This window comes from Schistocerca gregaria, chromosome 3, assembly GCF_023897955.1.
Source record: "Schistocerca gregaria isolate iqSchGreg1 chromosome 3, iqSchGreg1.2, whole genome shotgun sequence".
In the NCBI taxonomy this organism is placed as follows: Eukaryota; Metazoa; Arthropoda; class Insecta; order Orthoptera; family Acrididae; genus Schistocerca; species Schistocerca gregaria.
The window spans coordinates 496,083,172-496,095,295 of NC_064922.1; the positions used below are offsets into that span (position 1 = coordinate 496,083,172).

At 38.3% G+C, this 12,124-nt stretch overlaps 2 protein-coding genes across 6 annotated transcripts in view; one reads left to right on the top strand and one right to left on the bottom strand.

Annotated features, from left to right (window-relative positions):
- Positions 1 to 2,814: 2,814 nt before the first annotated feature.
- LOC126353758 (mitochondrial ribonuclease P protein 1 homolog) lies at positions 2,815 to 4,476 on the bottom strand. Its single transcript, XM_050002817.1, has one exon. The coding sequence runs from the start codon at positions 4,276 to 4,278 to the stop codon at positions 3,064 to 3,066; it is 1,215 nt and encodes a 404-aa protein (XP_049858774.1). The 5' UTR covers positions 4,279 to 4,476; the 3' UTR covers positions 2,815 to 3,063.
- A 24-nt stretch (positions 4,477 to 4,500) lies between these two features.
- LOC126353757 (mini-chromosome maintenance complex-binding protein-like) overlaps positions 4,501 to 12,124 on the top strand; it is an 85,753-nt gene continuing 78,129 nt past the window's right edge. Inside the window, exon 1 of one of the 5 annotated variants that reach the window (XM_050002814.1) lies at positions 4,501 to 4,698. In XM_050002814.1, coding sequence (XP_049858771.1) covers positions 4,692 to 4,698 — 7 coding nt within the window. In that variant the 5' untranslated portion in view covers positions 4,501 to 4,691. Of the gene's footprint in view, positions 4,936 to 5,356; positions 5,466 to 12,124 lie in introns of those variants that run through there. The other 4 variants (XM_050002812.1, XM_050002813.1, XM_050002815.1 and 1 more) reach the window with 4 other exon arrangements.

Sequence of the window (12,124 nt, forward strand, 5' to 3'; positions counted from 1 at the left end):
ATGCAAATGTAATGGTTGTGATATAAATGGTTTTCATGCTTCCTGAGATTATTAAAAACCATAAATGCTGAATATGAATTTTTGCCCTCCACCACTTAAGTAAATATCTTTCCATTGTGTTTTTTTTTTTTTAATTTTTTTATCCAAGTTCATTTCTATACTGTCCTCAAGCAAAAGTTGTATTATACTCCAAGAACTTTACATCAGAGCTTTTTTAAAATTCCCTTCCTTGATCAATGCAAATAATCATAATTTGGTATTTCCTGAGACCTTATTTTTAATATAATGGCATTTGTAAATATAAGCTCCTATTTGCTTTCTATGCCAACTAGCTTTGCAGATGATGAAGAAATTATTCAGATAGTTAAGGGAGATTAAAATTTAACATTTATGGGGGACTGGAATACAGTAGTGGGATAAGGAAGAGAGAGAAAAATAATGGGTGATATGGAGTGGGGAGGAATGAAAGAGGAAGCCACCTGGTAGAATTTTGCACAGAGCATAATTTAATCATTGTAACATGAGGTTTAAGAATCATGAAAGAAGGTTGTATGCAAGGATGAGATCTGGAAACACTGGAAGATTTCAGTTTGATTACTTAATGGTAAGACAAAGATTTCGGAACCAGATTTTTAACTGTACGACATTTCCAGGGTCTGATGTGGACTCTGGCTACATTTTATTGGTTTTGAACTGGGAAATTGCAAAAAGCATGAAATTAAGAAAATGGGACTGGGATAAACCGAAAGAACCAGAAGTTGTTGAGAATTTCAGAGGGAGCATTAGGGAACGACTGACAAGAACAGGGGAAAGGAATACAGTAGAAGAAGAATGGGTAGCTTTGAGAGATGAAATAATGAAGACAGCAGATGATCAAGTATATTCAAAGACAAGGACTTAAATAAATCCATGGGTAATGCAAGACTTATTGAATTAATTAACAAAAGAAGAAAATATAAAAATACAGTAAGTAAAGCACAACAGAGGAAATACAAACATCTATTAGAAGCATATATATCACTAGAGGAAAGATAGATACCACCTAAAGGAAAATTAAAGCGACCTTTAGAGAAAAGAGAACCACCTGCACAAATGTCAACAGCTCGAGTGGAAAACTAGTACTTAGCAAAGAAGGAAAAACTGAAAGGTCGAAGGAATATACTGAGGCTCTGTACAAGGAAGATGTATACGAGAGCAATATTATAGAACTGGAAGAGGATGTAGAGACAGATGTGAAGGGAGGTATGATACTGCATGGAGAATTTCACTAAACACTGAAAGATTAAAGTCGAAACAAGGCCTCAGGAACTGATAACATTCTGATAGAACGACAGAGGGTTGCGAGAGCCAGGCATGACGAAACTTTCCATCTAGTGTGCAAGATGTATGAGACAGGCGAAATACCCTCAGACTTTAAGGAAAAATGTAATAATTCCAACTGAAAAGTGAACAGCTGTTGACATATGAGAAAATTATCAAGCTATCAGTTTAATAAGTCAGTTGCAAAATACTAACACAAATTCTTTACAGACAAATGGAGAAATCGGTAGAAGCCAACCTTGGTGAAGATCAGTTTTGGTTCCAGAAAAGTGTGAGAGCACGCTAGGCAATATTGACTCTAAAACTTCTCATAGAAGATAGATTACAGAATGACAAACCTATGTTTCTAGCATTTGTGGGCTTAGAGAAAGCTTTTGACAATGTTGACTGGAATACCCTTTTTGAAATTCTAATGGTAATAGGGGTAAAATACAGGGAGCAAGAAGGCGATTTACAACTTTTACAGAAACCAGCAGGCATTTACAAGAGTCAAGGGACATGAAAATGAAGCAGTGGTTTAGAAGGGACTGAGACAGTGTTGTAGCCAACCACCCGTGTTATTCAATCTGTACACTGAGCAAGCAGTAAAGGAAACAAAAGAAAATTTTGGAGTAGGAATTTGAGTCCAGGGAGAAGAAATAAAAACTTTGAGGTTTGCTGATGGCATTGTAATTCTGTCAGAGACAGCAAAGGACTTGGAGGAGCAGTTGAATGGAATGGACAATGTCTTGAAAGGAGGATATAAGATGAACATCAACAAAAGCAAAACAAGGATAATGGAATGAAGTCAAATAAGATGATGCTAAGAGAATTAGATTAGGAAATGAGACACTTAAAGCAGAAGATTAACTAATGAAAGCCTATGAGAGGATATAAAATGTAGGCTGGCAATGGCAACAAAAGCTGTTCTGAAGAAGAGAAATTTGTTAACATTGAGTATAGCAGGAAGTCTTTTCTAAAAGCATGTAAGGAAATGAAACATGGATGATAAACAGTTTAGACATAAAGAGAAGAGAAGCTTTTTAAATATGGTGCTACAGAAGACTGCTGAAGATTAGATTGCTAGATGACATATCTAATGAGAGGAGATACTGAAAAGAATTGGGGAGGAAAGAAATATGTGGGCCAACCTGACTAGAAGAAGGGATCATTTGGTAGGACACATTCTGAGACATCAAGGGATCACCAATTTTGTACTGCAGGGAAGTGGGGTGTAAAAGTTGTAGGAGGGCACCAACAGATGAATATAGTAAGCAGATTCAGAAGAATGTAGGTTGCAGTAGTTACTTGGGAGATGGAGAGGCTTGCACACGATGGAGCGGCATGGAGAGCTGCAGCAAATCAGTCTTCAGACTGAAGACCACAACACAAACATTGCTAATGTATACTGGATGAATTAACCTCCAAGTTTGTATAAAAAAAACAAACTCCAAAGTCAATGTTAGGATTCTCTATATAATTTATATATAATAAGTTAACAGTGAATTACATTACTTAGAATGGATAATAAATATTATTTACTTTATTGCATGTAACATAGCAATTTACATATATCCCAAGCTTATTATTTTGCATATCTTCCGTATGATTAACTAGCTTGTGAACAGTAGTTATCAAACAGAACAGAAAGTATAAAAATATATGAAACAGTCTACTTATAGTTACACAGCTCAAAAGTACAAAAAGAGTTAGAGTAGTAACTCTGATGTGTTACTGCAGTGAATAACAATAGTTGCAATTTATTCACTTTGTATTCCAAGCTTTCCTGACCTCCACAGGTCTCCTAAATTCATAGTTATTCCTTCCTTTTAAAACAGCTGTTTCCCTTTCAGCTGCCATAACCAGTTTCCTTCTAGGTACAAAAGACAAAGCTTTCCCCCAGTCTCCACTTGTTTTGATTTCCAACAATATCTGTATCATCTGGTTCAATGTAAGAGATTTTCCACTACCTGCACCCCAAGTTAGGTACCTGTCAAGAGGAAGTTTTGCCATTTTTACACCTTCGCGTTTGGCTTTTGCTAAGGAAACAGGGCCTAAACTTGATTTATCAACTACGGCGCCTATAACATAGACAGCTTCATGATCGTAATGTATTAATTCTTCTCGACAATGTGGTGTTAAATAGACAATTTTGTCTTTGGGAAACAAGTCCAAGTAACTATTTTCCGTTAAATTAAGTGGAAAATGATCTTCATACAGTGGGTTAATGAATTTGTGCAACTCTTGCATCGTTACACTTTCGCGGTTAATATTACACAAATGTAAATCAAACGGATCATCGTGTAACCGATTCTCTGCAAATGCCATCATGAGCTGCTTCGCGCAGTTTTGCGCCTCACGCTTCACCATCTGCGAATCGTAACTACAATCCATCACAAGCTTCTGACCAAACATCATAGCGGTCAAAAGCCTACTGTTATAAAATCGGTTTATTGTCGTATCATACACACGCAAAAACAAAGTATTTTTGCCTAAACCGTACTGAATGTGAGCGGTCTCTTCTTGTCCAGCATGTTCCAATCCCTTCAGTCTTTCCTGTTGTCGCATTTGTTTTTTCTTCAGCCTGCTCAACTCCTTCATTTCTATTTTCCAAAGGTACTTCAGGTATTTTAGTCTCTTACTTCTTGTTGGCATCGATAATAGTTCTTTCCATTGTTCTGTATTCACGTTCTCAGGAACTTGCGCGCCTTCTTGTCGCAAGACATCTATCTCTAAGTTAAGAATTTTAAGTTTTTTCTCCAGATCAGGGTTTCCGTTTGTTATACTTGCCGCATCTTCATCAATGTTATCACTCTTCTGCATACAGTGCACGGTAGAACTATTGAACCGTACACTACTCAGAAGTCTCACGTGTGCACACACTTGGTGTTTTGCTACCGCAGCATTTTTAAAAACTCGAGTAACGTCAGATACAATTCTTCTCACGAAATGGACTTGTCTATGAATGCTATGCATCATTATGTTTCAATACGAAAGGTGTCATTCCATAAAATACAGTAACTTCACTCAACGCACTTCCTATGATAACAACACACAACCCATATATTCACGGCATTCGACATTATGTTTTGTTTCGTATTTTGAAGCAAAGGTATATTACAGTAAAAGGCAGATATCAAGGAGGTTCCTTCTTGGCAGCTTCGCGATATAGGGAGCCAACCTACCCGTATCCGGGAGGCAGAAGAAAGTGTTCTGAGAAGAAAATTCGTAGTTCACAGTTGGCTACAGTGGGAACAAAAACGAGCGCTAGTGTTTCGCGCCATTTCCTTGGGGCTGTGTAATTGGGTTTGGTTGTAAAAGTTGTTTTCTAGTTATTACAGTGCGAACTGTTGATATTTCTTAAACAATCTGTAATATTTCTAAGTTTTGCAATGAGTGGTAAGACATCAACAGTGACCTTTCTACTGCAACAGTATATATATAAAGTGTTACTTCAAATCAGTTCCTGCTACAATTTAAGTTGTGTAGACTAATGTTTATTTGTGGTTAGTGAAATTATCGTGCATAATGTCTGTCTGTGGTTGGTGAAATTGTCGTGCATTGATACCTACATTCATACATCGCCTTCCGTGAATCTCTCAATGACGGCGGAACGAGTCATCTCATTCATAAACAGTCAGTAACAACGACTGCTGAAATATTAATAGTCGTGTCGGAATAAAGCTTACGTTCGTTCATTCATAATTATGGGGAAAAATTCTGCATAACTTTATAACAATTGGAAAGAGCCAAATGCAGTAAAGCGCTGTTGGCCTTACACTATGATACTATTTTTTTCGTTGCTGTCTTAGCCACTTTTTCATTTAAAACATCGAGTATTTCAAGTTGTTACACAACTTTGTTTGTACCACCAACAATCTCTACTGTTATGTTTAAGAACCACAAAAATTTTTATTTTTAAATCAAGTTATTTATGTAGGTTAAGAACTTACATAGCTGGTCAGTATTCCGCTCTCCAGTCTGTTACGGACGTTATTAATGCAATGGTATTTTTAAATTCCCAAGTGAATTTTATGTGCCTTAAGCAACTCGTAATACAGCAAAGATAACATTTTTTGTATTAAATATAGCTCTTTCAGTGAACAGTGCTAGGTTTCCTTGTAGAAATACCAAATGGAAACTGATACCAACTTCTGGCCTGAAACGTATGTAATTATTTTGGCATAGATTGTTTTTGTCCATAAATAACTTTGGATATGACGAATTATTGTAGGCATAATTTCTTAAAAGTGAAACATCATCGTAGACAGTGTGAAGGAATATATTTTCGAACTGTTGCTTACATTTTGACTTTTCACATTAATCAGGCGTTTGTGGTCACCGAAACCTGATGTCGACTCCAACCTGCAACATAAAATGACGACGTAGCCTGCGACATTGTGCACACACACACACACACACACACACACACAGAGAGAGAGAGAGAGAGAGAGAGAGAGAGAGAGAGAGAGAGAGAGAGAGAACACTTGACAATAGGCCTATATCTGTTGTATGTGTACCACTTTTTGAGTAAAAGTTAAGTATTGAAATCCCCTTACATAAACCATAGGGTTTGCTACTGGTCAGTTTGTTAGCACAAAGAGATTTTCTACTTTCATATTTGTTGACTTTGCCAACTCTCACCCAGATTTCCACTTTCCAATCTAACCTAGACCTTGGGCTGTGGTCTACGGTCTACAGCTGTCTGTCATCACAACCAAGATTTTAGGCAGGCTGCAATACATTACTTAAGGCAGGTTTCAGGATGTGGGCAGTGGCAGACAGATTTGTAACATATTCCGAGACCCAGGGTAGGTCAAAAGTGATAGGTTTTGAGGTGGCAAAGTCAATGAATGTGAATACAAATGTTACATTTAGGGATAAACTGATCTGTAGTGTAGTTAGAGATCTAAGTTAGTTTGAAAAATAAGTTTTTTTCTGAGTTGCTGAAGCGCAATTGAATGTTTCAGTTCACCTGACATATTTTGTTCATACATCCACGTGAGGAATTAGCTGATTGGCAGACCACACAAGGTGGAGAAACTTGCTCGACAGGCTCATCATGTTCCAACCTTTCATCTAATTCAAAATTTGGTTCAGTTCAAGGGCATTTTGGTATCTCTACAGAGAGTAAGGGTTTGTCAGGAGAGACGCACTTACCTCTGTCTTCAGAATATGTAGTTTGTCACTAATCACCTTCAGTTCCCAAGGAAGCTCAATTAAAATAGATGCTTCAGAGTAAAGCTTACTTTTTTGAATTGTAGAGGAGGAAGAGGTAGATTTGAAGAATGGAAGAGGAATATTAAAATAGGTGTACTTTTTGTGTCATAGAGAGTAGATCCTCAAAGATGTAGAAATATCATAAAAAAAGAGTAGACTGTATAAGTTTACAAAGTTAAAAGGTGTGCTAGTAACCCTTCCAAGGTACTAAGTGAAATAGGTACTACAAATTTCTCAGGAAAAAGTAAAAACACACAAAATGCTAAGGTGCATATACAATAATTCTGAGGCTCTTATAGTTGCTCTTAATGAAACAGAAAATCAGTTTAAAACTGTTGTATACACTGCCAGCATTACGGTGCTGGATTGTATGGAACACATTATTTGATAATTTGTAGGTATTTTGCACATTGATTGATTCTACTCAGAAATAATACGAAAGAGTAGGAGGAGTTGGCCACCAATAAATCATTTTATCTCTACTTAAACTGAATTTCATTACCAGTTATATTTTTTGCAGCTGGTGCCAAGTTATTGAAAAGACATGTTCCTGAATAATGGGCACCTTTCTGGACCAAAGTAAATGTCCCGAAATCCTTATGAAGATTATTTGAATTTCTAATATTGATTCCATGAACTGAGCAGTTATTTTACTGTGACAAATTTCCTCGGTGAATAAATACATTGGAGGCAGTAGTTAACATTTCCAGCAGGTATATTGGGAGGAAACTTATTAAGCCTCCTTTACAATGGAGCAAATGGAAGTAAAACAACATTCACAGACAACTCACCAGTGTTCATTACAGGAAAAGAAAATGAGCTGTGCAATTGCTTTTTACTAATAATGCTTACCAGACAGGTTTCACTTGATAAAACACTACATGTAGCCATGATGCAAAACTGTGGTATTCTGATAGGACTCGTTTCTGTGGGGATCATGTTGATTTTGATGAAGGAACAAAACAGTGTAGGAAAATAATGATGTAAGCCTGTTTGTCTGCTTTTGTGCACAAGTGTGTATGTGTGGAGTGAGTGTATTTAAAACTGAATTGCAACTCCAGCTTTAGCATTATTCCAAAACTTTGCACGTATATCAGTTAGAGCCTCTTTGCTGGATTGTCATAAAAATTGAGGGGGAAATTTAAGGGAGAAATTAAAATTGTTTCACACTTGGATAACTTTTCTCTCTCAAATGTTTTCCAATGTCGTCAGTGATATAATGCAAAGCACTTCTAGAATTTTATTTAAGTTAATATAAAGAAAATAAAAAAGATTGTTAATGAAATGTGAACATATATGCAGCCTGTCATATAACCTACTTAATAAAAATCTACTATAAAGTTTGTTAGAGGGAATATAGTATGATCACAGGTAAACAGTGTTTATTTATTTGCTTATTACTGCTGAAATAGTTCGGTGATACATCATCCTTGTAATTACAGCTACAATGAATGTACTGAGCACAGTGGTGCAGTAGTAATTACAGCTACAATGAATGTACCGAGTGGGGTGGTGCAGTGGTTAGCATACTGGACTCAGATTTTGGAGGATTATGGTTCAGACACATGTCCAAGCATCCTGATTTAGGTTTACCATGATTTCCATAAATTGCTTCAGGCAAATGCCATGGTAGGTCCTGTGAAAGGGCATAGCCAACTTCCTTCCCCATCCTCCCCTAATCTGATGAAACTGATTACCCCACTGTGTGGTCCCTTCCCCTGAATCAACCAACCAACCAATGTAAGGAATAAAATCAATCGGGTCTTGAGTAAATGTATTTTAAGCAGTGTGATACATACGTATTTGTAATTGTTTCCCTTCAAAGAAATTTATTGTGCTATTACTTTGTAATAAAAATCAATATGAAGCTTGTGCTTACTCAATCTGTTCATGCCTGATGGAAGTGTCTAAAGAATTTATCATGTTTCTCACATTACATTCTCATCAAACCACTCCATCCCTCACACAACTCATGCCAACTGCAAAGTGGCCAACAAATTCCCTGTGTGCTACTAGCACCAAAGTGGAGAGGATGCAAACTGCCTTTGATATTTCTCTGAAAGACCAATAACCAGCCGAACATGACCAAATACCAGCGAATTTGAACCAAATGTGGCCAAATGGTGCCTGCCCATATTAGTCTACCATTTATACCAGAGAAAATTCTCATTTGTTGATGCTCGTTCAGTTCTACATCTATATATGTGTACTCTGCAAACCACTGTGAGGTGCATGGCAGAGGGTACGTCCCATTGTACCAGTTATTAAGGTTTCTTCCTGTTCCATTCGTGTATGGAATGTGGGTAAAATGATTGTTTGAATCTCTCTCTCTCTCTCTCATTGTGTGTGTGTGTGTGTGTGTGTGTGTGTGTGTGTGTGTGTGTGTAGTAATTATTCTAATCTTATCCTCACAATCTCTGTATGAGCGATACATGGGAGGTTGTTGTAGGCCTATATCCCTACAGTAATCACTTAAAGCCAGTTCTTGAAACCTTATTAATAGACATTCTCAGGATAGTTTGTCTTCCAGTTCAGTTACTTTAGTATCTCTGTGGTACTCTCCCAAGGATTAAACAAATCTTTGACCATTTGTGCTGCTCTTCACTGTATGTGTTTCAATATGGCCTATTGGTCCTGTCAGATTCATGTCCCAGAAACGTGAGCAATATTCTCGAAATGGTTGTATGAGTGATTTGTAAGCAGCCTTGTCAGATTGAGTGCACTTCCATAGTGTTCTACCAATAAACCAAAGTCTACCACGTGCTTTACCCACGACTGAACCTATGTGATGATTCCATTTCATATCCCTACAATGTGCGCTACACCCAGGTATTTGTACGAGTTGGCGATTCCAGCAGTAACTCATTAATATTATAGTCACAGGATAACTATTTTTTTTTTGTTTTGTGAAGTGCAAAATTTTACATTTCTGAATTATAGCAAGTTGCCAATATCTGCACAACATTGAAATTTTATCCAAGATCTAGCTGAATATTTATGCTTCTTACTTCAGATAATACTTCATTATGGATAACTGCAAAAAGACTGATTTTACTATTAATATTGTTTACAAAGTCATTAATATACAAGATGAACAGCAAGGGTCCCAACACAGTTCCCTGGGGCACACCTGAAATCACTTCTACATCCGATGATGACTCCCCATCCAAGATAATTTGCTGTGTCCTACCTACCAAAAAGTCCTCAATCCAGTCACAAACTTCACTTGATACCCTCATATGATCCTACTTTTGGCCAATAAGCATACATGCGTTACTGAGTCAAATGCCTTTCGGGTATCAAGAAACACTGCATCTACCTGGTTACCCTGATACAAAGCTATGTCACGTGAGAAAAGTGCGAGTTGGGTTTCACACGGTCGATGTTTTCAAAATCCATGCTGGTTGACATTGAGAAGATTGTTCTGTTCAGGGTATCTCATTAAACTGGAACTCAGGATATGTTCTAAGATTCTACAACAAATCAGTGTCAAGGATATTAGATGATAGTTTTGTGGAGCATTACTACTTTTTTGGTAGACAGGTGTGACCTGTGCCTTTTCCAAGAACTGTGCACGTTTTTTTTTTGTTCGAGGAATCTATGATGTGTTATAGTTAGAAGAGGGGCTAACTCTGCTGCAAATTCAGTACAGAATCTGTTCTGTCTGCGCCAGTGTAAAGCGGGCTTTACAATATGTGAATGGTATATAGTGTGTCTTTTAAACTTCAGGGACAAGGGATTGGCTAGTAAGTAGATAACATGATCCAGTTACATTAATGTGACCGCCACCTACGGTTGATGTCGGCAAGCAATAACTGCTCACAGGTGGTAGGACTACCCGTGGAAGGTATATAAAGCATGTTGAGCTACACGGAAAACAGTGCATTTGTTGTCATAATGCAGAAGTGGAGCAATTTATCTGGTGTCCACAAAGGCATGATAATTGGCTCTCGGGTCAAGGGTGAAAATGTTTCCGATATGACTGTAAGCTTGTGAACTGTTCACATGCTGCTGTGATTGAAGTGGTGCACCACAAGCCGTAAATGACAAAGTGAATGATGGCTGTGCAGATGTGTTTGGGTGAATACATGTGCATCTGTTGACAGGCTGATCACCCAAGTAAACAAAGGGGGTTACCAACAATGTCTCCTCAAGGACCATTCAGTGAACACTGCTGCATATGGGACATCACAACAGGTGCCTGGTTCATTCACTCTTGTTGACTATTGTTCATTGGCAATGGGGCTTGTAATTTACATACAGATACAGCAACTGGACGTCGGTTGAGTGGTGACAGATGACCTTCCCTGATAAATGACATTTTATGTTCCATCAAACAGAAGGCAGTTCGTGTGTAATGTCTGAAATCAAGAATGTTTTTTGTGGCATTCTGTGGGTGAGCTCATCATTCCGAAAGGCACAGTGGATCAACAGAAGTATGCATCTGTCCTTGGGGTGAACTTGTCCACCCCTACATGCAGTTCATTTTTCCTTGGAACAATGGCATATCTACCAGTGTATAATGCAACATGTCACACAGCTTGCAGTGTATGTACCTGTTTCGAAGGACACCAGGATGAATTTGTGTTCCCCTGGCTACCAGTCCCCCTGGATTTAAACCGAATTGAGAATATGCAGGACCACCTCAATCGGGCTGTTCGCACCAGCTGGCTTTAGCACTGGAGTCTGCAGGGCTCCATATCCCTGTCGGTACCTTGCAGAACCTCATTGATTCTTTTCCTGCATGTCCCACAATGGTTGGTGGTGCAAAAGGTGGTTGTTCAGGCTTTTGATAGGTAGTCACATTAATGTGACTGGACAATTATTAGTGCTCATAAAAATTTCAACAACTATTTTATTGATTTGCTACTTCTTGCAGTGTTTGTGTCATCTGCAAAAAAGAATGTACTTTGTATCTACCTCCACACTATGTGATCAAAAATATCTGGACACCCCCAGAAACATACGTTTTTCATATTAGATATGTTGTGATGCCACCTACTGCCAGGTACTTCATATCAGTGACCTCAGGGGTAGTCATTAGACATTGTGAGAGAGCAGAATTGGGTGCTCTGCAGAATTCATGGACTTCAAACTTGATTGGATGTCACTTGTCATATGTCTGTACGTGAGATGTCTACACTCCTAAACATCCCTAGATCCACTGTTTCAGATGTGATAGCGAAGTGGAAACATGAAGGGACACACGCAACACAAAAGCGTACAGGGCGGCCTTGTCTGTTGACTGACAGAGACCGCCGACAGTTGAAGAGGTCGTAATGTGTAATAGGCAGACATCTATCCAGACCATCACACAGGAATTCCAAACTGCATCAGGATTCACTGCAAGTACTATGACAGTTATGTGGGAGGTGAGAAAACTTGGATTTCATGATCGAGCAGATGCTCATAAGCCACAAATCATGTCGGTAACTACCAAACAATGCTTCACTTGCCGTGGGTTCGGTGGATTAGAACAGGCCCGAGGTATTACTACCTGTCGTAAGAGGCGACTAGGAGTCTCACACGTTTTGGCCTTTATGTGATGGTCCCCCCCCTGTAGGGCTAGACCTCCATTTTTCAAAATTTTTCCGAACAGCGAGCC

What these genes read in the sequence shown, in the direction of transcription:
- LOC126353758 (XM_050002817.1), bottom strand. Translation starts at nt 4,278, where the DNA reads ATGATGCATAGCATTCATAGACAAGTCCATTTCGTGAGAAGAATTGTA.